Raw genomic sequence first — 25108 nt, 5'->3', positions numbered from 1 at the left:
GGGGGAATCCCCCCATCTCCCCACCCTCTGATTACGTATCATAATGTAATTACGTGTAAACGTTATTTGGTGGTTTTTACTTGGAAAACCAGCTATATTTTTCTTGCATTCGAATAATGGATAAACTTGAAACGATAGAAGAAGGATTGGAGATGAATTTCATTTACAAATAAGGTAGGAAATGTGCATACTTTTAACTCGACACCTGCCACGGTTTTTCTTAGCTATTTGTCATCTGTGATCCCTTTTGAGTGTCCTAAAATATTCCATTCTGAACACAGTCCTTAATTAACACCATTCCCTGTTCTTTATTCCTATAGGAAGTCCAGTGGGAACTCCTCTTCCAGCCTGGGTGAGATGGTGTCAGGCACCTTCAAGCCCAACCCTGCTTCTGCAGGTCAGCTTCATTCTTCAGACTTAGTGAAGGGTTCCAGTTCACTTCTAATTTATAGGCTGGTTTTATAAAATGTTCACATAAATTAAGGAATGAATGGACATTTTCCAGTAGCAACTGAGGGAAAAACTTGTCTGTCCTTTTTAAGGCTGTTATTGCAAGATATGAAGTGTCAAAATTGTTATTACCTCTTGACACAAAACAAATATGGCTGAGAAACACAATCTGTAGAAGCTGCGTTGCCCAGTGACATTTAGTATAATATTAAAAAGCATACAGGCCTAGGTGTTAGGCACTGAAAATTTCTGAATTTTATTTTATTTAATTTTAAATAGAGAAAAGATGCATCTGATTTTGATGTATTGTTTTTGTGGCTTGTTTTAATCTACTTTTTAAAATTCCTCTTTTCCATCATCACAGGTAAACAGAAACAGAAAGTGGTGAGTTAACTGTATTTTATTTGTCAGTTCTATATATTCTATAAAATAGCCCTACTATTGTAATAAACTGCAGTTTCGAACTATTGCAGTGTTCATGGGGCTATTGCAAATAAACAGCATATTGTTTCACATCTAAATCGCTGTTATATTGCAGGCCGAGCACATTCCTCCATACGATGTGGTCCCATCCATGAGGCCGGTGGTCTTAGTTGGGCCATCACTTAAGGGATATGAGGTAGGCCTCCCCCAATCCCTATGGTGTATGCATGTGTATATTTAGACATGGTAACCAGGGCATCACTTCTTAAGCAGCAAGCGAGAGGGGATGTCGGTTTGTCACTGAATAGCAGTCATCATCTCCAAGCAGAGTTGCCAAGGCAACAACCTTCTGGGTACAACATGCCAGTCTCAAAAATGGAGCATGGTTCGAAATTAGAAACGGGGGAAAAAAACATAACCACCATCCCTGAAATCAGCGTGACAAGTGTGTTAGCATGAACCATCTGAATATTAGACTAAATGTCTAGTCATGCATCTTGGAGAGCATATCATGATTGATTTGTGAAAGATAAACAGCTGTGTTTGATCATTTCAGCTCATTATTCAAGAATATATGTCATCTGCTCTGTTACAAAAATTATTTAAAAGATTAGTTCTCCCAAGATGAGTTTGTTTCTTCATCAGAACAGATTTGGAGAAATTTGGCATTACATCACTTGCTTACCAGTGGATCCTCTGTAGTGAATGGGTGCCGTCAGAATGAGAGTCCGAACAGCTGATAAAAGCATCACAATAATGCACAAGTAATCCACCTAACTCCAGTTCATCAATTAATGTCTTGTTAAGCGAACATCTGCATATTTGTAATAAACAAATCCATCAAGATCCATTTTTTTTCTTCAAAACATTGCTTACAGCTAAAATATGAATCCTCTATCTATAATATTGCTTTCTCCAGTGAAAAGTCGTCTTGTCTGAATCAAGTGAGAAATAGGCACAGATCCATCACCGTTTGCAAGCGAAAACAGTCCAAAACAGTTCTTAACATTGTGATTTTGATGTGAGAGGACAACAGGAGGAAGCGTTATTATTATGGATTATGGGCTATATTTTGTGTGCCTTATTGATGGATTTGTTTCTTACAAACATGCAGCATTTTACTTCACAAGATGTTAACTGATGGACTGGAGTGGTGTGGATTCCTTGTTGAATATTATGATGTTTTTTTCAGCTGTTTGGACTCTAATTCTGGCGGCACCCATTCACTGCAGAGGATCCATTGTTGAGCAAGTGAGGTAATGCTACATTTCTCCAATTCTGTTCCGATGAAGAAACAAACTCATCTGCATCTTGAATGGTATGGAATGAGTAAACCAAATTTTCTGGGTGAACTACTTTAAGACAGACTGCACTTATTTGTTATTTCCTGACTGGATGCTGTTTAAGTAAAGTAGATATATTCCTCAGTTTTTCCAATGAATCTTTCAAATAAAAATCTCCTTTTTGCTCATAATTGTGTTTACTCTCCTCTCCCCATGGGTTTGAACACAGGTGACAGATATGATGCAGAAAGCACTCTTTGACTTCCTGAAACACAGGTTTGAAGGCAGGTGAGGGACAGCTTTTAATCTGTTGTGGATTTGAAATAATTTTACTGTACATGTGGTAGATTTCACTACATTCATTTCCTAATTCCAGGATATCAATCACAAGAGTAACCGCAGACATCTCTTTGGCCAAAAGATCTGTGCTGAATAACCCTAGTAAGAGAGCTATCATTGAGAGATCCAACACCAGATCCAACCTGGGTATGTCAGCTAATATTTATTTTGAACTGAATTCAAGTTAATTAATTAATGTTGGACATGTTTACTGCTTCTAAATCAGCATGTTGACATCATGCTGAATGGTTCCTCTTTCTGACAGCGGAGGTTCAGAGTGAGATCGAGCGAATCTTTGAATTGGCCAGATCCCTTCAGCTGGTTGTGCTGGATGCCGACACGATCAACCATCCAGCCCAGCTCATCAAGACATCTTTAGCTCCCATTACTGTCCATGTCAAAGTGTCTTCTCCTAAGGTAACAAGGTTACAGTCCTTTATTAACAATGTATTATGTAACAATGTATTAACAATATCTGTTAGTTAAATGATGTTAAATTGTCAATAGTTATTGCATGTGCGTGCTTACAGGTATTGCAACGGCTGATCAAATCACGAGGGAAGTCTCAAAGCAAGCATTTAAATGTACAACTGGTGGCAGCAGACAAATTAGCTCAGTGTCCTCCAGTGAGTATCCAGAATAACATAACAGACCGATTCTTCTGTTTTAAAGTGTTTGCAACCCATTTTACTCTCATAATCTGAAATACACTATCCCTCAGCAGTTTGGGGTCAGTAAGATGCTTTTGAAAGAAGTCTTTTATGCTCTCCAAGGCTGATATTATTTGATTAAAAGAACTGTAAAAACAGTAATATTGTGAAATAGTATTACAATTTAAAATAACTTTTCTATTTGAATATATTTTAAAATGTAATTTATTTCTGTGATGGTAAAGCTGAATTTTCAGCAGACATTACTCCAGTCTTTAGTCACGTGATCCTTCAGAAATCATTCTAATATGCTGATTTGCTGGTCATGAAACTTTTCTTATTATCAATGTTGAAAACAGTTGTGCTGCTTAGTACTTTTTGTGGTGGAAGCATCTTTTTTTTCAGGATTCTTTGATAAATATAAAGTTAAAATTAACAGCATTTATTTGAAATAGAAATATTTTGTAATTTTATAAATATCTTCATTGATCAATTTAATGTGTCCTTGCTGAATAAAGGTATTCTTTCAAAAAACAAACAAAAAGACTCCAGACTTTTTGTCAGACTCAGAGTAACACAGGATATTCAGTAAAACAAAAATGTGATTTTTATTAATCGAGGTTGGATTGGGCTGTAAAAAGTTATGTCAAAATAGAGCGAGGTGGTTGAATGGAAGACATTGAAAATAAAGGATGTGACATAAAAAACACTGACTACAATGCTGTTCCTGCCCTGTTCCAGGAAATGTTTGACATAATTTTGGATGAGAACCAGCTCGAGGATGCATGTGAACATCTGGCTGAGTATATGGAGGCATATTGGCGTGCAACTCACACTTCCCTCAGCACTCCTCTGAACTCTCTGCTGGGCCGCAACCTGGGATCCACTGTGCTCTCACCATACCCCACAGCCGTCTCTGGACTACAGGTGAGTGGAGACTTGGGACTCAGTTTTAAATATTCCAAAATATGTTGATTAAAATGTGTGGAAACTCCTTGCTAAGCTCCGCCCCCTTGGTTACTGTTGCCATCACAAGCTTTATAGAACGTACCATAGGAATGAATTGGAGATTTCAGAGATTACTTGAGATTTGCATTAAATTTCAGGAACAAAAAATGCTCATAGAATGGTATAAATTAAGTAAATTGAAATATTAGGTTACACTTTATTTTAAGGTGTCCTTGTTACAGTGTAATTATACATATAAGTACTGAGTAATATTAATTAACTACATGTACTTACTATATGGTTAAGGTAAGGATTGGTTTGGCTTAGGGTATCTTGCATGTAATAATACATAATTTAATTGTTATTATAATAGTAAGTACATGTAACATGTGTAACAAGGACACCTTAAAATAAAGTGTTACCAAATATTATGTTTATGCGTGCTTGAATTAAGTTTTTTTTTTTTTACCTAATTTTTTTCTACAGAAATTGTTAACTTACTGTATGTAGTAACATGATTGAAAGTAAATGCCTAATACGGTGTGGATTTATTTTGAATTGTACTATATTGGTTTCGCTGCTAATATCGGTAACCTTTCAACAGAGCCAAAGAAATAAAAACAGCAATCATATCAGTGACAACTCTCCAATGGAGCGGCGCAGCTTGATGACCTCCGATGAGAACTACCACAACAACGAGCGGCAAAAGAAGAGTCATAACCGCCTGTCCTCCAGCTCCCAGCAAAGTCGAGACCACTACCCTCTGGTAGAGGAGGACTACCATGATCCCTATCAAGACGCGTACAAACCTCACCGCAACCAGGGCTCCCCTGGGGGCTACAGTAACGAATCACGGCACATACTCTGAACGTCCAAACCACTACAGCCAGAGCTATGAGATAAACCTCATGTAATTGTGTAAACCCTTTCTGTAAATGCAGTGCATTGCGTTCACTCTGACACAGGTCCCCATCTATGGGCCATTTTAACTAAAAGCAAAATCCGAGCACCCGTTCCGTCTATGTAAGGCAGTTGTTTGCAGCCCTTGCGCATCTCTTGTCAGGCAGTTGGAGGTGCTGATTTTATCTGCAATGGTTGAGTTAAGATGCTCTCCTGGAGGAGTGACAGCTATAGTACCATCTGGTCCATCCAAGTTCTCCTAGTAGAGGCCTAAGCCCTGCGTCTAATTGCTAACCAAAGCCCTGCACTGTCTATATTTGCAGGACGTTTCTTGGTGTCATGCTAATTTTCACCCTGAACTAGTGCCGGCATGCAGAAATGCTCAACAGTGCCAAGAGCCAATCAGCACAGAGCCTTTTTGCAAGATTTCAGTAGCCAATGGAATGCATTTGCTGTTTTGTTTCTTCCTATCTTAGTATTTTATATGGTCTCTTCTTTTCCCCAAGCAGCCTCAGGTACGAAGCAGGAATTCTTCATAGGTGCCAAACTCCAAGAGGTTTCTTTTCCCGCTGTCTATTTTCGTAATGATATCTGCAGATAGTATCAACACACTCTTCTGAGCAAAACACAAAAGATAGCAACAAATTATCCCTTTTTACATACACCATAATGCCTAGTTCAACTCAGCGCTTTGCCCAGGCCTACAAGTGGGATGTTGTTGCAAAAAAGTATGCCAGAGTACCAGTATCAGGTAGATTTTATCATTTTAAATTACTTTATTACTTGGTTGTAATAGTAAAAGAACAAATCTCATGAAACCTTACAAGATTTCCAGATTATGGAAATCATCTAGAAAGAAATCATCTAAATTTAAAAATAAATATAAGTATAAACAATATTAATACAATGAAGTGTGTTTTAGGACCATCAAAACTTGCATTGTGACATTTTTTCATGAAAATGAAGCTCATGATTTTGTAAAAACAGATTTTTTTGTTTGCATTGTAAAGAATTATGCATCATGATAGTATTTGTTGTATTGCCTTTCATTTCAAAATAATGGTTAAAAAAAATACTATACATATTATGGTAATGAATAAGAATTTGAGAGTAAAATGTGCTTAATTATCATTCAAATATTATAATACATTTTTTCTTTATGCTATATATAGGGTTTTATTTATTTATTTATTTTTGGTGAAATGTGGCCTGAGCATGTTTTCTCAGATTCTCAGGGGTTTTGTTGAGCTCATATCACACTCTTGTTTTCTGACTGAAACAGCACAGTAGCCTGTGTCATTAAAATATGTGGCAGCTTTTACTCAACACCATTTTCAACTAAAAATGGAAAATGTTTTGGTAACACTTTATTTTAAGGTGGCCTTGTTACACATGTTACATGTACTTACTATTACAATAACAATTAATTATGCATAAGTACATGCAAGTAACCCTAAGCCAAACACTAATCCTAACCCTAACCATATAGTAAGTACATGTTGTTAATTAATATTACTCAGTACTTGAATGTATAATTACACTGTAACAAAGACACCTTAAAATAAAGTGTAACCAATGTTTTAAGCGTTTTGGCCATTCGTTTACATGACAATGGCCTTTTGGGGGCCTGTAAACGCAAACTTTTGAAATCAAAGTGCAAGTTTTTGAAAACGATACCATTATCGCCTCTGTGTAAACTACACAAATTTGTGATAACGGTGATGCGCAAGCATATTACGTGTTTGCGTAGAGTTTCTTTACAAAGTGACATTGCCAACTACTGTCCTGGCATGAATAATACAGCGTTTTAGTATCAATGTGAGCGGGGATCGTTTTGATAATGTTGTCATCTATACGCGAAACATTTCAAAAATGCGAAGAAAAAACTTTTATGTTTTTAGTACATTGTTGTCGTGTAAACGTACCCAGAGTCAGGTCTGTGGATCACCATAAAGTTTCTCTGTTCTATTAAGCTTTATGAAACAAGTCATCGATTATTACGACTGCTACTAGTCTTGAACTATTTAGTGCGTGCCTGACCTATAGTATAGTTACTGGTTGCCATAGCAGGTACACTTAGTATTGGAATTCAAATTAGACTTTAGACTAAGATACAACATAAAAACTATAAAAGGAAATGCTTTTTTTATTGTTTGTTTTGCTTGATAGCTTTATCTGTAAAAAAATGTCTTTAGTTGTTTTCATCAGGCCTGTTTGCAAAAGCTGTTCACACACACTGAAGTGCTCAGATGAACAAATCAGGTGTCATTCCTGCCTTCGCATGTGCAAAACTACTTGGTTTTGTGATTTTGACAAAAAACATCAGATTTTGTTTTCTAGTGTATTAGATATGTCTCCATCTCATTTTCATTTATTCAATGAAAAATGCTAAATATGTTTCATAAACAGCTCCAGACAATGCTTGTAATTGATGTTAGCACAGTTATTTAAATGTTGTCTGGATCTTGACATTTGCATTTTTCTCGACTCGTTTCTTGGTACTGCAAATCACAACAGTTCTGCAATCTGATTTGATTACCTTAATTGTGTTGTGTTGTACAGTGTTTCCTCTCACAGAGATCGCTGTGTGTTTGTAATGCTCAGAGAGAGAACAAAAGCAGTGTCGAATCAGTTTTATACTTTCTGTGTTGCAAAAAGCATTTGGTCCATATCCTTCAGTGGCTTCATATAGTTGAGGTTGAATCATATCTGAGTGTTAATACTATATGTTTGGTGTGGAAATGATTCGATTTATTCTGTTTCCATTCTGCTGTAAGTTCTACATGTGAGCAGTTCTGAAGAGGTAGCTTTAGTAATAAACTACTGGATTTGCCGTGTGCAGAACCAGTAGGAAAGAAACTCTGTCTGTTCATACTAGGCTATTTTCAGTATAAACAATTCGTAGCATTAGAAAGCATTCAGTAAACGTTTTTTTTTAAGTTTCTTGCTGCAGTTGAGGGGCCAGTAGAAGTCGATGTAGTTTGGGTAAAGTGTCCTTATTCCCTGATCACTGCCACTCCCGTTTCTCCTGCCCACGCCATTATCCATGTGCAATATTTCATAAACTATAAAAGAAAAAAACATAATATTCTGTTGTCTTGTTTAAAGCAGGTTCAGTAACATTCTCAGAAGCATATAGAATGTGAGGATTCACACTATAAATGTATAAAGAGCTAATTAGGAACCAGTTGACAGTATTGTTCTGAAATAATATTCATGATTATTATTACTATTGACTATTAAAAACACTTTTAGCATTTTTAGAAGTTAATCTAGACATTAGTTAGTGTCCTTATGAAACCTTCTATTTGTGGACATCCTCAATGTAACTAATAGTTTATATATATATATATACATTTTCCCCCAGATTTTGGTGTGTGTTCCATAACATACATCTCAAGGTCCTTTGGTCACTTTTGGTGTCAGTACTGTAGCCAACACTCAGGACCACCATTGCTGTTATTATTATTAGTATTATTATTAATTACTCATATTACTATTTTTTTCAATTTCAGTCAACACATTCCCTGCCAGTAACTTTATGCCTTAACTTTTTAATAAGGTACGTTTTATTTATTTTTTTCAACTTTTGCAAACAGAAGGTTTCTTTCGATGCCTCTTTTTAAGAGCTCTGTGAACTTAATTCATTTAAAGGTGTGTTAAGCATTTTCATCCTATATTTAGATTGTTTGTGGGAAATTGTCAACAACTCATCAGAATTCATTCATTTTGTAAAAAAAACGAACAATGTACTTCCTATATTACACCACTGCCCCGATAAAACCCTTTTCCCCTTCCTTCCTTCCTGAGAATAATAATTCCTCAGTGAAAGTTCTGTTTCATGCAATGGCATGTTGGTAAAGGACGATGAGAAATTAATCCAAAATAAGTGAAAGTCATTTACTATGCAAATGTGTACAGTGCTGCATGCTAATGCTTTACCTGCCTCTGCAACTTAATGGCTTCAAATGGAGTTCAAATGGGATTGTGGGTATTACTTGTGCAGGACGGTATTTGAGAGAAATGCAAAACTGCATGCATGATATTCCATTTGCATCGTCAGATTAAAGAGACACTATATGGTTTTTGGGAAATATATGTGTAAAATTAAGTTTTCTTTTGTAAAATAAATTTGAATGTAAAAGAGTGCTGTGATGAATTCTGTTTTTGACACTCAACTCTTCAATAGCACATTTTCAGTTGCACAGTAGAATCCGAGACAAAACTCAATCAATATTTATAACAATTCCTATACTGTAATTAGCAGTGACAATCGCTTATTTTCATAATTTAACGGTACAGTTCCATTTATAGCCTCCTCTCTCATGCCTATGAAATTGTAGCTTCTAGTAGCGCCATCTTCTGGCGTAACTGCATTTTTAATTACATTCATTTTCAAGACTATTGACAAAGAAAAACAATTCTCAGCAGACATTGTGATTTTAGTATTTTTAGTAAGTAGTTTTATTTCAGATGCTGTCATTAGTGCAAAAGCGTGAGATACGACATTCTGATATTCATTTTTATGTTGATAACCTGTAATGAAAAATGTTATATTAAATTAGAAAAAGGCAAAATGTAAGTTAATTAATCACTTTGTAATTATGTTTTATTTGTAATTATCATTTTGTATATATGTAGTGAAACTATTCAACCCTTGTTTGAATATATATATACACATTTAGTAAAAGTAGCATAAATAAGTTTACTTTAAGCCTTAAAGCACAATTCTGAAACTCAACTTGCATTCTGATTATAAGTATGAACATTTAACAGTGTGAGGTTAGATTATAAGTTGACTGGTTTTGTCATTCCACCAGGTTCTGGATGAGCTTCTGGCTCTTTTAAGTTGCTGGGCTTGACCATCTTCTCACTCTGGGTCCAGTTCTGTTTCTCCCTCTCCAGAGCTTTCTCCATCTCTGTGTAATAATCCAGGGCTTTCTGCACAGGGTCAATGATGTGTTGCTGTAAAGTCAGAAGTACACTCTTAAAAATAAAGGTGCTTCAAAAGGTTCTTCAAGCGATGCCATAGAAGAACCATTTTTGGTTCCACAAAGAACCATTCAGTCAAAGGTTCTTTAAAGAACCATCTCTTTCTTACCTTTTTGTAAACTGAAGAACCTTATTTCGCCACAAAGAACCTTTTGTGAAACATAAAGGCTCTTCAGATGTTAAAGGTTCTTTATGGAACCATTTAGACAAAAAGGTTCTTCTATGGCATCGTGAAGCACCTTTATTTTTAAGAGTGTAAGAGCTAGAAATGTTTGTTCTGAGAATACCTGGAAAATGAGCCAAAGAATTGCATAAAGGAATATTCATATTTTCAACTGTTGTTCACAATTAAAAGCAACATTAGACAAAAGTAGTGCTCGACCACTTAAAAAAACAAAAATAATTTCAATATTATATCTCTGTATAATCTCAATTATTTCCAGACAGCATGGCAGATCTCAGTTAATCAAACTGCATGAATTAGATTAATTAACATTTCAAGTTCAGTGCTATTTAACATACTCGCATAGAAAAAAATCTAAATCTTAAACTTAATCTCAAAGTTGATTAACTTAAGGCAAGTGAAATTAACTTATTTTTTAAACTGTTATAATTACAGTACCTTAAGACATTACATTTTGTATAGCATGTTTTCTGTAACTGTGTGCTTGGAAATGCAAATGAGGCATATATTTAATATGCACTAACTTGCATACATTTCAAGAACAGAAATCTGAACATCAGATGAAGCCAGGTTCAAAAATTCTTGTTTCATTTTGTTTACATCATAGAGTTAACGTTTTTTTTACAAAGGGGATTTTGTATATCTCTTTTTATCACTCTATAAATCAGACAATACTGACAAACATTCAGGTGGAAAAAAATCCAACATGTTTTTTTGGAATAAAATGTTTTGAATAAAAAGTCAGGCGAATGTTATATGAATAAGGCCCTGTGAAAAACCTTCAGAATATATAATAAAACCGTAAACTTTGGAATATGTAGGAGCTACTGAAGAGTTCAGGCTCACTTTGAGAAAGCAGCCTTCAAATCTTTGCATGGTAACTGAAATCTACAGATGCAAATATATGACGTGTAATAAAATAAACACTTAAATGTGTATTTTGGATGTTTTCTTTCCACTAATCTGAAAGAAGGCATGTTATGGAAGCAAAATTGGCCAAAATCTCAAAACTGACTAGTGCCTGAAAACATAGTGGTTTTGCCTATAGTATCTTGCCTTTACATTTTTTATGTAATGGATTTCCTCAAATTGTTTGAGTTCTCCTAACTTATTCATGTTTAGTGAATGTCACAAAGATTTTCCTCTGGGAACTTCCTCACCTCCAGACAAGGGAACAGATTGGCCAGTTCAGTGAAGAGCGGAAAGAGAACGAATCGAATGAATCCAGTCTGAGAAGACGGTTTAGTCACTTTGTCTCGATCCATGAACGGAGTGACAGGAAGACCCTCCAACTTCTCCATGTCACTCTTTTTTTTGCATTAGATAACATAAAAGCACAAAGTACTGTTGTTTCAAATGAAAATTGTACTCCCAACGTGACACTGGGAGATGTTTGATTATTAAACAAAGTTAGCAATATTTACCTGATTAAAGAACTCCTGCAGCAGACAGTCCAGCCACGGTTCTGCCACATCCATGGGTCTCGCCTCATTGGAGATGTCACTTACTTTAATCATGATCATCATCAACTGTGAAAGAAGCAGCCAGACAGGAAGTGGATCATCGTCAACAATAGCCCTAAAAGCTGAGTGCTTTTAACTGGCCACCATGATGCTAGGGTGAAATGTGTGGTTGTTAGGGTGTTGCTAGGGTCTTCTTGGTTTGATCATTGATTGACCATTATGAATATCACTGTCCTTACCACATCTCTGTGATCTTTGTCGCTGAAGTCAAACACAGGGAGAATGGCTTTGAACTTGTTGAGGATCTCAGTATGTCTGGTCATATCAGTGGCAAGAATACACCTGCAGTGATGAGAAGCTGGTCAGTTTTGACCTAGTTTTTGGTTTGATATGGATATGGTTGTTGAGATGATAGAAGAGTAAATGATATACTTAATTATGCCCTCTCTTATTCTTTTGAATTGCTCTGTCGACAAGTTTCGGAAAATGTTGCTTTCAGTCTGAAAAATAATTAATGTTGGTTTTTCATGCATATAGAAAATGAGCATACTATACATACATACTCCATAGTACAGAATTACACTAAATCTGTCTAAATCTTCTCCTTTGCCGAGATAATCCATCCACCTCACAGGTGAGGCATATCAAGATGCTGATTAGACAGCATGATTATTGCACAGGTGTGCCTTAGGCTGGCCACAATAAAAGGCCACTCTAAAATGTGCAGTTTTATGACACAGCAAAATGCCACAGATGTCGCAAGTTTTGAGGGAGCGTGCAATTGGCATGCTGACTGCAGGAATGTCCACCAGAGCTGTTGCCCGTGAATTGAATGTTAATTTCTCTACCATAAGCTTAAACATTCAAAATATAAAGTTTACTAAAACTTTAGAGCCAAAGTTTTTGACCTTTTCCAAGATTTCAAAAGCTACAGCGCAGTGGTGATTTTCCAGTGGGGAGATGTCATTGTACCTCAAGGCGAGCTCAGTGCGTGCATTAATCTGAAACAGGACATACTTCCATCAGTTTATGCTGTGTACTGAAAAGCAGCAAATCTTGAGACAACAGCTATCCCACCTGGTATGCATTGTTGTAGCCGGTGTGATCTAGATCGTGACAGACGGCTGAGGTTAGCATGATGAGGAGGTCAATACTGTCCATCTCGCTTCTGAGATCTGTTAGCCATATCAGTCCATACATCTGACAAACAGATGAACACAGATATTAGTGGTCAGGACTTTTCCTGTTGGGCCAGTTGATGAAACCCAAAATCATTTTAAAAATACAAATACAAATTCAAAATGTGAATTGTTTATTATTTAATTAATCTATTATATGTATTAACATTTATGAATTTATATATTATAATGTGTTATAAAATTATTTATATATGGTAATATAATGTGCATATATGTGGCCCACAAGGATGGAAGGATGGACAGATGACTGACTTTCAACCTTCACTGACCTTCAAAAACATGAATTACACACACACTATAATTTTCTCTTTCTCTACAACAATGACCCATTGGATAGAGACTTAATGGGACAATTAAAGAAAACAGACAGCTGATTCCAGTAAAATTACAATTAACGTTTGGCAGCAGTGCTATGAGTGAAATGATGGCTGTCTGAGGCATGACATTTATTAATCAAGCAGATGGAGAAGTGGACAATTGGAGTGATTGGAAGAAATCCTGAAGCTGAGGCTACCATCTGAGTGACGCAGAAGCAGTGTTTGAAGTTGTGGAAGGGAATGTTATTGTAGCGTCGGTACACTTCATAAAGGAACTGCTGCAGCACGTCCAGCTCAATGTTGAAGGTGGAGATGAAGTCCAGATCTGTGTACATCACCTGGAGCAGCACCATGATCTCAGCGTCCTCCCATTGCCTACAACAGCACAAAATCTTTATCTTCCTGTTACCCCTTAGAAGGAATCATATCTTGTTGTGTTAATCTGAAGCTAAAGCCTGGTTTCAACAAGTCCACTTGGAAGACTATTGCATTAATGAACACGGAGCTCCAGCCCTTTGCTCTCATAAGAAGTGCTTTTGATTTGCAAACCACAAACAGGGCCATTGATATTAATATGAGGCCCTTCGGGCAGATGAAAGGCATGATCTCCGCCTTGTTCTTTATGCTTAATTTAGAAGTGCTGTGCTTTGCTTCACTAACAATTTCCTATTCATGTATGACAGGTGCAGGACTTTGATGTGGCTGCAGCCACTGGGAAGACTCCTGGTTTTCCGTTTATTTACAAAAACAAGTCATATCCAGGTTAAATAATTATAGGGAATTGCCAGAAGTATTCTGTGTGGTGAACATAAGAAGGAAAAGAAAGTGTGTATGTGCATTTCTGCTTCATGTTTTGTGAGAGATATATTAAAAACTTACCAGTTATCAAAGGTTGGTGTTTTAAGATACTGTCTCACCTCTTCAGAAACCTCCAGAGGACTACAGAAAGTAAATCAGAAGCAATTCTTTTATTTCTTTTGTGCATATTTGATTCTTTCAAAAATGCAATTGCATATTACACCCTTCCACATAAGAGACGGGAATGTCACCTCATTTGGAGGAACTTTTCCCTGACGTGCTCACACTCCTCACGGGTCTTGCGCAGGGTTCTTTTATGGTAGAAAGGGGAGGGCTTGTGGGTGCCTTCTGACATGTCCTTAAACAATCCCAACCAGCTCAGGTGCTCAACACTCTACAGAGAAAGACATCATGTTATAGGGCTTGACATATGAATGTACTTGAAAACTTTCCTTTATTTAATATATTTACTGGTCAAAGAAAAAAAAAAAGAAGAAGAAAGATGGTAAGACCAAAATCCAAAAGTTTGGAAAAATTAACATTTTTTAAATGTTTTTTAAAGAAATCTCTTATGCTCACAAAGGCTGCATTTATTTGATCAAAAATACACTAAAACTGTAATATTGTGAAATGTTATTAAAAACTTTAAATTATTATTTTCTATTTTAATATATGGTCAAATGTCATTTATTTTTGTGACGGCAAAGCTGAATTTTCAGCAGCCATTACTACAGTCTTCAGTGTCACATGATCCTTCAGAAATCATTCTAATATACTGATTTGGTGCTCAATTATTATAAATTATTATTGGTGCTCAAATATTAACAACGGTTCTTATTATTATCAATGTTGAAAACAATTTTGGCTGTTTAATATTTTTGTAGAAACTGTTCTCTAATCATACTCTATTCTTTGATGAATAGAAAGTTTATATATTATACTGAATTGTTTGGCTGGCAAAGATGATGCATGTATGTGAATTGTATATATTTTTTTAATTTCAAATGTGAAATTCTTTAAATTAAATGTATTAAATGTAAAAAAAATAAAAAAATTATATATATATATATATATATATATATATATATATACATGCTGTTTAAATATGTTTTACTGTCAATTTTGATCATTTGAGTCCATCCTTGCTTCAACAAAAATATTAAGCTATAGATGGAATCCATTAAATTCCCTTAATGGTGCAGATGGAAAATCTCAGACACAGTAGTTCAGCATTCATACCTCCAGTTTCTCTCTGAATGACTCCACCTGTCTCTTCATCTCATACACAATGACAGGAGTCTCTGCTGCTTCAGTTAGGATTCTTTTCTCCAGGCTCTGTAACCTGTTTAAAAATAATTTGATTGGATCATTATTATCATGTATTTTGGGATAAAATAAGAGCCAAACTTTGTGGCACATATAAAATGTACTACAAGCAATTTTGTGAACCCCAAAACCCCGCTCTCTCATCAAAACCCCATCCTTAAAGACACATCAGCCAACCAGTTCAGTAATAATGAATGTGCAAAATGATTGACAGGCAGAGGATCTCTCTGATTGGCTAGTTTTCTGACTGCTAAAAGCCACAGGCCACCATGACTCTTCTTATGCTACCATCACAGACAGGTGTGATTTCTTATGCTGTGATTTCTGTAAGGTAGTATAGGTGTTTTATGCATGCATGCTACTTTTATGGCTATTAAATATTACCAAAAATTAAAATTCTGTCACTCTAAGTAATTTGTCATACAGAGAGTGTGCCTTTCAAATATCTCCCAACCTTACCTTTTCTCCATAGAAGAGAGGTCAAATCCCAGAGCAACAACCAGATCTGAGCCTAGAAGATAGAGTTCAACATGATCCAAATATAGAGGTTATGTGTGGCATCTATCACATTATGTTTATTCATAGGTTTATCAGTACAGTAGCTCTCTAGTGCTAAAGTGGAGAATACCTAACAGCTCACTGTTACAGTCTGCAGCGACCACTTCCAGTTTATAGCAGGAGTGAGGACTATTTGGGGCCAGCTGAGGGGAAATATTAATGATATTGCCTTTAGTATTATAGAGTTTTAGGATGTCATGAGGTCCTGCCTCAGCTGCTGCTCGGAAAAGATCTGAGTGCTACTGCCATCCCGGTGGCATTAGGAAAATGGTGCACAGCGGGCACATGCATTTACAATAACCATCTGGCAGGCTGGTTTTAAGGGTTACATCAATGAAAGGGTTACACTATAACATCAAGAGTGAGAAAAACACACACACACACACACACACACACACACACACACACACACACACACACACACACACACATTTTCATTAATGTGGCAGATATAATTCATCATCACATTTCTCATTCTCGTAACTGAGGTACATGGAAATTTCCTCAAGTCATGCAATTAAAGCACTTTATTATGTGTGACTTGTATTGAATATGCCATATGTTTCCTTTAGGGCACTGCTTGGCACTTGAAGACTAACTGACTGTCTGCACCACCTGTGACTCAAGATGGCAAACTGAAGTATGACAGTTTATTTGTTTCTGACTCACAAGCTGTGACTACAAATTCACCCATGCACCCATGAGTCAATATGGAAGATAAAAAGTTAATTAGCAGTCTGATAGTTCTCTAGAGAATTGGAGTCTCATATAAAAAAGAAAGATTAAAAAATAAGATCATCATCTGAGCATCCCTTATGTTGTATTAGCTGTCCAGGTCAACAGAATAGCTCTTCATATGGGCTCGCTGTAATTGAGAGGACTTGATTAAAGAAGCCTGGCTGTTGTCATTGCCCTTGAGAATGAGAAGAGTCCTCAAGCTTGTTTTCAGCAGAATAAAAGCTAATGAGGGCAGAGAGCCAATTTGGTCATAACAAAAACTCCTTTTCATATAAGAAATATAAGAATAATTTCATATAAGAAATTCTATTTGATGTTGATACACGAATTAAAGCTGCTGTCATTCATAGAGCAAGACTGCTTTTACAAACCACTTTTTATCTGATGATCTGTATGATATAAAAATAATTACTATATAATACTTAAATTTTATATATTGAATAATTTATGTTAATTGAATACTTTTTAAATAAAATGTATAACATTGTTTTTATAAAATGTTTTTGGTGTGCTGTCCTTTGAAGCACACATAGAAATATAACCCAAAGTCTTGTAGTTTATTGAAATGAGATGAATGCTGAACTGTTGAGCGAATAATAATAACAATAATAATAAATTCATTAAATTCTAGTTAGACTAGGAGAAATATATTTGAGACAATCCTTACCTTTAACATCTTGTGCAGGACAGTCAATGGGAAACTCAGCTTGTTCTGGTCTTCCATTCACGGTAAAATAAATTATGTTAGTTGCCATGACAGGTAATAATAATCTGTTGCGCCCTCACCTTTGCTGATCGATGTGTCCAGTGTTACATCAGTGATTCAGCCTATCATCCATTCAAAACCCCGCCCCGTTTTTAAACCATCTCTGTGGGGTCCACCCCCTTCATCCTCAACCCTGCTCTGTATTTCTGTTAATATGGATACAAGCAAATGTTTCCTTAAATTTATCTTGAAATGTATTAATTTTGCACCTGATTTAATTTTTTATGTATTTTAAATTAATCTAGTCCTTGTTAACAACTAGTGTTAATAATGTTTTTTCTTTCTTTCACATTTTAAATCAGTGCATTTTCTGCAGTTAGTAAAACGATGAACAAGCATGAACAAGCGAACACAGTAAAACCGCACTGGAAGTCAGGCAAGTGTGTTAACCATAATAAAGTTTCAGTGTTATTTAGTTAGTATTTTTATTCATGTATATGTGAAAAATATTAATTCATTAAAACATTACTATAAAACAGCAACCTATATCATAAGAATAATGGGAAAAGAGAAATTAATAAGTAAGAAATGATTATTTTTTTTAAATGCTGTAGATATAGCGGACTTTTATTTTGAATTGTATTCTTGAACCTTTGCAGTTAATAGATGGCAGAAATATTGGGAAGAAGAAAGAACAGGGAGATGGTTTTATAGCATTCAAAGAGTTGTTGGTAAGTACAGAGTAACAGGAAGAAATAGACATGAGGAAACTATAACCTCAAGGCTTAGATTTGGCCATACTGCTCTTAATAGGAAAATAAAGAAAAACTTAATTTTATGAACATTTTGGGGAATAAATCAGGGGATAAAAACTTTCAATTTTTAATGCGTTATTTAAAGGACACGGGATTATATAATAGAATTTAGTGAAGAGTACGGTCCTGATCCACACTCCTAATCAGTAGGTGGCGGTAATGCACCTAAAAGTTGTATGCCATCCGCCATTAAACACCAAGAAGAAGAAGAAGAAGAAGAACCCTTGCAGTTTCCTGAAAGAAGCGCAACAACGTGGTTTTAGGAGAGGTAGTACGACACACGTCCAAAACGTATAGCTATATTTATTTTATCAATTTTATATTTAATAATGATAGAAGGCAAATCATCAGAGAAGCCGGCGAAAAACCTGCTGGCTCTGAATCCAAAGGAAGATGCAGAGTTTCAGAAGACGGTTCAGCAAGTAAAGAAACGTCCTAAAACGGTATGACGCGTGGCCATGTGGCTCCAGTTTAGCCTGACCATCATTTAGCTTCACCTTGAAACATGGTTTCAGCTAAATTTGACATTTAATTAGTTGTCATTAATAGCCATTAGGGTTATTTGGATTGACGAATTCTTATTCGACACTAATTTGCTCTATAAAGCTTGCACTTTGTTCAGTTGTTGTGTGTGTTTAACGTTAGCTTACTAGCATTTTTTTTTCTGAATGTGATATTAATTATGATTTCCCCCTCAGGGTCAGCCGCTTTCTCCTGGAGTACTCTATGCTGGTCATCTGCCTCGAGGATTGTTTGAACCTCAATTAAAATCTTACTTTGGACAGTTTGGCAAAGTCACTCGAACAAGAGTTTCCAGGAGTAAAAAGGTACGACGTGCTTGTAGTCGTATTTTACGCGTTTTACAATCAATTGGGTTAGACGAGCATTGTTTTGTCACACAATGACTTTATAAGTTATGTAGAAAGAGGTAAATATTAGTGGCTGAATACAAATCCTAACGGGATTCTGATGCAATTTTAATGATTATTTGAAAAAAATATGAGAATTCTAATAGGAATTCTATAATGAAACATAAGATTCTCTTGGATTAATTCAGTTAACCCCATAAGGTCCTGTTTGATTCTAAGAGGATTCTTAAAGAAAACTTGATCCCTTTGGGGTTGCTTCCAAATATTAATAGAAATTCCATTAGAATTTGGGGTGTTTACTTTTATGTAAATTTAATTTATCTGTTTAACATAACATAACGGCACAGCCTGAAAATTATCTTTGGCATTTGTTGCCTTGGATAAGATAATTGTGCAGACAGTAATTAGGTACATTTTTGCTTATTGCCAACTCCATTTTGTTGTACAATGAAACCAATGTGCCAACACTATAAACACACGAGTCATACCAGTAAACAATATCTTGCTTTGAAGATTTCAATGCAAGTATTATTAAACTTTCCTCTTTCGCAGACCGGACGGAGCAAAGGCCATGGATTTGTGGAGTGATGAGGTTGCTAAGATTGCGGCTGAGACCATGAACAACTAACTACCTTATAAGAGAACGGCTCATATAGTGTAAGTTGAGAGTAAAAGGTTTTGCATGTTTTCTTACATAATGTTGTCTAAACTTTACTGTGTTTTGTCCTGTTCAGGTCAAGTGGTGCCACCTGATAAGGTCCATGAAAAGCTATTTGTTGGTTCCAGGTTGGGCTTCAAGAAGCCAAAACAGCCTGCAGTTGCTCGTTATAACAAACAGCATGCTGAAGATGATCTGAAGAAAGTTGGTACAAAGCTTTTAAGCAAAGAGTCTAAGCTACGCAAGAGATTGGCGGCAAAGGGCATGGACTATGATTTCCCAGGATTTGTAAGTACTATTTTGTAATTTCTAATCAGAACATTTAAAGAAATAGATGACCCAAAAATGAAAATTTTCTGAAAATGTACTCACCCTTAGGCTATACAAGATATAGAAGAGTTTGTTTCTTCATCTGAACAGATTTAGATAAGTTTACCATTACATACTCTGCAGTGAATGGGTGCCATCAGAATGAAAGTCCAAACAGTTGATAAAAACATAATAATCCACATGACTCAGTCCATTTAATCTCATGTGAACTGAAAAGCTGCATGTTTGTAACAGATTCCCCATTAAGTCGTTTTACCTCATATTTTGACCATCACTTCTAGTCAAAATATGAGTCCATAATAACACTTCCTCCATTGAAATAGTTCATCCAGGATCCATTGGTGAACAAGGGCAGTAATGCTAAATTTCTCTCAATCTGTTCCAAAGAAGAAAGAAACTCATGTGTATCTTGGATGGTAGAGTAAATTTTCAGCAAATTGTTATTGTTGCGTGAACTATTCCTTTAAGATGCTTATTGTTGTATTTTAGTGTGACCAGTTTGTCTTTTTTTTTCTTTTCTTTCAGGCAGCTCCGATTCCAGCCAAGAAAGCCCAATTAGAAGCCAATGTTTCAGTATGCAGCGAGGTAAGCTCAAGAATTTCATTAAAAAAAAAAAAAAAAAGTTCTTTTGTTTTTTTTTTTACTTTTTTTGCACTGATTTTGTGGGCATATGCTTGGCACAGACTGAAAATTACCTCAGTTGTACCTGTTGACTGAAGTAAGATAACTGTGCCGACAGAAACTGGTACATTTTAAGCTTATTGTCAGTCACTGTGACTCACAATGAAACCCATGTGCCAACAGTTACTGCAGAAAATGACTAGGATATGTAGTCTTGCGCTACTAGTGTTTAAAAGACTATTTGTTTGCATTTAGGATGTCACTCCAGTGTGCACCCCATCAGTTTTGGAGAGGAGGAAGTCGATCAGAGTTGAGGACGATGATGTTGATGACGAAATAGTCATCAAAGCCAAATCCGTTTCAGAAAACAGCGAGAATGTGGAAGATAGCAAGGAAGAGTCAGGTGAAGATGAAGAGGAGGAAGGTGAAGAGGAGCATACGGCTTAAAAGGAGAATTTAATGACTAATAAAAAGACTTAAATCCCTGTTTTAGAAGGGACACCGGACTCACTTTTTTTTCAGAGCCATTTGTATGCGTTTAGTTCTCAGTCCTGCCCAGCGGCTGGAGAAGAGGATCACACACGTTATTCTGATTATCAGGCATCTGTTTTGAGGTGTGTTTTATGCAGATGTACCGATTGCCTTTATGGGGTACGATGTGGTCTCTGAGAGGTTGCTAAAGTCCAATTGACTGTGTAATACACAAAGTATATGTTATGTTACATTAAAAAATGTGTTAATTTGAAAATTAAATGGTAGGATGGATATCATTGTATTTCTGACACAATATTTTGTTATGTATTGTCTAGTACTATCTTCAGATATGCAGCTTTGCAATATTGGTCAAACATGTGCTTAACCCATAAAAGTGGATCAAATACATTTCTTTGTTGCTTTTTAAAGCTATTTTGACTGAACAATGGTTTGTGTAAATTGTCGCGGTGAAGATGCTTACATATAAGTTAAGTATCATGGAAGAAATAAAGATCAATGAAAATGCATTTATCAGAATAACCATTAGATGGAGCCAGGAGTCGTTTTCCATTGCTGTAGGTTTAATGTTATGGCAAGCCATTTTAAAATTTGTTGCTTAAAATGTACTGATGTCTGCTTTCGTACGTATATTTTACATATTATTTTAAGTGAACCAACAGTAATATGTTAATTGCAGTAATAATGCTATTAATTGTTTAAACTAGTTAAACAGGTTCTGTATTATTATCCTGTATATATTCTGTATATACTATCCCAACTATTTTGTGGGTAATGGCAAATGTCAAAATGCCCAAATGAGTTGAACTATTCTTTCTAGTTTGTACTGTTGCTGATTCCTTTTCAAATTTTACTAGTGCAATATAGAGAAATATGTATCTCGCTAGTTTTTTCTTTTTAATTTGTGATATGTAACGACTAATCATGATGACTTCTAGATAATGACAATTCTATATAGAAGTCTTATTAGGAAAATTAAAAATGTTTACCAGAATCAACTTGAATACATATTTGATTAATTTCTAATAACTAATATCTGTTAAAGGAATAGTTCACCCAAAAATGAAAATTCTGTCATTAATTACTCACCCTCATGTTTCAAACCCGTAAGACCTTTGTTCATCTTCGAAACACAAATTAAGATATTTTTGATGGAATCTGAGAGCTGGCTGAACCTGCATAGACACCAATACAACTGAAATGTTCCCAAGTCCAGAGACGTAGCAAGGAGATCAGATAAATAATCCATGTGACATCAGGGGTTCAACCGTAATTTTACGAAGCTACGAGAATACTTTTTGTGCGCAAAAGAAAAAAAAAAAAGACTTTATTCAACAATTCGTCTCCGCATCACCTTGCTACGTTTCTGGACTTGGGTCAGACAGCTCTCAGATTCCATCAAAAATATCTTAATTTGTGTTCCGAAGATGAATAAAGGTCTTACGGGTTTGAAACGACATGAGGGTGAGTAATTAATGACAGAATTTTCATTTTTGGGTGAACTAACCCTTTAACTAGTTAAAAAAAAATAATAAAAAAACATGCTATTTGCTATTGGAGTACTTGCTAGCTATTAAAAATAAATGGGCTATTAGTGTAAAATAGATGGTAGTTTTTAGGAATCAATGTTAAAATGGCCTGCCATGAAGGTTCATTGTTTTAGATACACAAGGGAAAATGACCATGTGGCGGCGAGACAGGGAAACGAGGATTTCTAATATGCGGATGTAAACAAAATATCTGTTGGCTACTGTGTAGAATAACATTCTAAATATAAGGGCAGAAAATTGGCCCTGTTTTACAAAAACAGTATGTACAAAAAAACGTACATACTGTACATACACAATAAAGGGGCACAAGCTAGCCGTTGTTTTCCAACGGCTACCAATAATAATGGCATAAAATGAAATTTTTTTGTCATGGTGCAACGTTTGTACCAAAACTGTAAACGGATTTTACATTAAATCAGTAACAGAACAGAGGTGTTTAGCGCATGCGCATTCCGGCTCCATCATTGTGTCCACGGGAGCAGCACTAGAGAGACAAACCTCGCTTACCTTTAATAACCTAACCCGTGTCATTTCACACTGAAACCACCGCTACATTCGGCAAAGTGAGTATATAACCTAATATTTAAACCAAGCTTGTCGTTTCCATGTACTGGTTTTGTGTAAATCGCCGGAGTTTTGACAGTTTATTCGATCGGCTAACGTTAGTGAGAGCTAGCATAGCTGGCTAGATGATCAATGAAAAAGAAACAAATTAATGCAGACATAATCTGAAAACACTTGGTTATGAAATACGGATACGGATTTCATCGTAAGAGGGTTGATATTTGAAATTTTAACGTATATAAAAGAAAATGAGGTATTTTAAAGCCTGGACTCCGGAGTAAAGCATCTCATTTACGTTAGGGTGAATGACAGTCACTACGTGAGCATCAGTGTAAATTTACATTGATGCACATGTAGGATCTGTCATTCACTTGAAATGATATTCTGTTTGAGTATTGTTTTGATTATTAATTTTCTTTCGTTCTGTTGTATATACACGGTGATTTTGCTTTGAATTACAATCAGATTTCCACCCAGTACTGGTGAGTATATAGGTTATTGCATGATCCAGCAGGTTAGTTGATTTACTAGTTATCTAGTTTTAAAACCGATTGACGTGTTAATGCTTAAACACTAAAGAGATGAATTAATCTGCGATCAGAGGCCTGTGATGTGTGGTTTGAGGGAGGCACAGGTAAATCATGCTTGTCCTGAATTATCATGTAATGTGTGTGTTTTACATTAAGGTGACATAACAGTTCAGTAATGATGAACTCCTGTGATTCTGATCTATGGAGAATTAGGAGACTAGGCAAGGTCTCCTGCCACCATTGTGTACTGTAGCTTAGATACGTGAAGTACAGGCACAGACTTGTAGTGTAAACTAAGCAAAAGCAAAACCGCTTGTGACAGTAAAGACAGAAAACACACATACAGTGAGGACCAAATGTCTGAGATCAATGGTGAATCATTCTATTTTACATTTTTCTAAATTTTATCATAATATTATATGCACAATTTGCATGGAAAAAGTTGAATTTAAAAGAGATTTGTTAAACATTTGTTTGTATTTGTTTAGATGAGCTGCATGAGTTAGATTGTGCAAAACCTAATGATCAATTTTATTTGACAGTGTTATAAAGAGCATTTGTGTGCAGAATCTTAAATATTTCTTATTTATTTTACTTTGAAAATGTTCTTCATTTTTTAAATTAATTTATTATTATTATTGTATTTATTGTATTTACATTATTTTGGGATCCTGAAACCGGTATTTTTGTACTCCACTGTACACACTAATGTACCTCAGTGACCAGGACATTCATAATTTTTAATAGGGCTGTGCGATATTGAAAAAAAAAAAGCGATATGAGATGGCATGCTAAATATTATAAATAAATGTGGTATTCAATATGCGATACAATATTTATTTTTCTAAAATCAATTTAAATTATATTAAAATATATTTTAAAAAATTACATAACCAACATATGTTTCACATTATTTCAGGGAAAAGAAAGCATCACTACAACTTCTGAAAGTGAACAGCCATGTTTTACTGTTGCATAAAATAAATCGTGCATTGTTAAAGGGGTCATATGATGTTGCTAAAAAGAACATTATGTGTATTTGGTGTAATGAAATGTGTTCATGCGGTTTAAGGTTAAAAAAACACATTATTTTCCACATACTGTACATTATTGTTTCCCCTCTATGCCTCGCCTTTTTGAAACGCGTCGATTTTTACAAAGCTCATCGGTCTGTGATTGGCCGAATACCTCAAGCGTGTGATGGAAATGTTACGCCCCCTCTTTTGGAAGGCCAAACAAAGTAGTTTCGCTTTCACAACGAAACACATGGCGGGCTAGAGTGAGCGGAGGCCTGCGGGCTTGAGAACAGTGCGGCTGGCGGATTCGACAAAGAAGCGGCCGGCAGGCTTGCAGCAACCACATGTGACGACCCCGGGCTGGACTCCGTTTCATCCACGGTGAACGC

The 25108-nt window shown here is 35.7% G+C and overlaps 3 protein-coding genes and 1 pseudogene across 12 annotated transcripts in view; 3 read left to right on the top strand and 1 right to left on the bottom strand.

The window, feature by feature from the left end:
* The first annotated feature begins 67 nt into the window (after positions 1–67).
* LOC107673733 (voltage-dependent L-type calcium channel subunit beta-4) lies at positions 68–5719 on the top strand. The gene is made up of 9 exons (XM_016467474.1): positions 68–397; positions 815–834; positions 989–1069; positions 2386–2444; positions 2533–2642; positions 2761–2912; positions 3026–3121; positions 3887–4072; positions 4698–5719. The coding sequence occupies exons 1-9, from the start codon at positions 358–360 to the stop codon at positions 4959–4961; spliced, it is 1008 nt and encodes a 335-aa protein (XP_016322960.1). The 5' UTR covers positions 68–357; the 3' UTR covers positions 4962–5719.
* Positions 5720–9758: 4039 nt separating this feature from the next.
* On the bottom strand, positions 9759–17292 carry LOC107673728 (high affinity cGMP-specific 3',5'-cyclic phosphodiesterase 9A-like). The gene is made up of 14 exons (XM_016467470.1): positions 17236–17292; positions 15901–15973; positions 15732–15783; positions 15186–15288; positions 14198–14340; positions 14028–14087; positions 13346–13523; positions 12710–12832; positions 12541–12633; positions 12065–12132; positions 11872–11974; positions 11594–11698; positions 11330–11476; positions 9759–9958 (listed from the first exon to the last, which is right to left on the bottom strand). The coding sequence occupies exons 1-14, from the start codon at positions 17290–17292 to the stop codon at positions 9782–9784; spliced, it is 1482 nt and encodes a 493-aa protein (XP_016322956.1). The 3' UTR covers positions 9759–9781.
* A 1021-nt stretch (positions 17293–18313) lies between these two features.
* Positions 18314–21886, top strand: LOC107673731 (MKI67 FHA domain-interacting nucleolar phosphoprotein-like; annotated as a pseudogene).
* A 1186-nt stretch (positions 21887–23072) lies between these two features.
* LOC107673735 (CLIP-associating protein 1-like) overlaps positions 23073–25108 on the top strand; it is a 79966-nt gene continuing 77930 nt past the window's right edge. For all 10 annotated transcript variants that reach the window (XM_016467477.1, XM_016467484.1, XM_016467481.1 and 7 more), the window contains exon 1: positions 23073–23172. The gene's annotated coding sequence lies outside the window, so the exon portion shown is untranslated. The remainder of the gene's footprint in view (positions 23173–25108) is intronic.

This window comes from Sinocyclocheilus anshuiensis, unplaced genomic scaffold (genome assembly GCF_001515605.1).
Source record: "Sinocyclocheilus anshuiensis isolate Anshui unplaced genomic scaffold, SAMN03320099.WGS_v1.1 scaffold808, whole genome shotgun sequence".
Taxonomy (NCBI): Eukaryota; Metazoa; Chordata; class Actinopteri; order Cypriniformes; family Cyprinidae; genus Sinocyclocheilus; species Sinocyclocheilus anshuiensis.
The sequence above is the reverse complement of the archived record's forward strand: the minus strand, read 5'-3'. Positions and strand labels throughout refer to the sequence as shown.

Excerpts from the sequence above, each read along its gene's own strand:
- LOC107673728 (XM_016467470.1), bottom strand. The coding sequence starts at position 17,292 with ATGGAAGACCAGAACAAGCTGAGTTTCCCATTGACTGTCCTGCACAAG. Across the intron at positions 14,088-14,197 it reads GAAAAGTTCCTCCAAATGAG|TCCTCTGGAGGTTTCTGAAG; the intron begins GTGACATTCCCG and ends TACTTTCTGTAG. Across the intron at positions 12,833-13,345 it reads GCTTCTGCGTCACTCAGATG|ATGTATGGACTGATATGGCT; the intron begins GTAGCCTCAGCT and ends TCTGTTTGTCAG.
- LOC107673733 (XM_016467474.1), top strand. The coding sequence starts at position 358 with ATGGTGTCAGGCACCTTCAAGCCCAACCCTGCTTCTGCAG. Across the intron at positions 1,070-2,385 it reads CATCACTTAAGGGATATGAG|GTGACAGATATGATGCAGAA; the intron begins GTAGGCCTCCCC and ends GTTTGAACACAG. Across the intron at positions 3,122-3,886 it reads AATTAGCTCAGTGTCCTCCA|GAAATGTTTGACATAATTTT; the intron begins GTGAGTATCCAG and ends GCCCTGTTCCAG.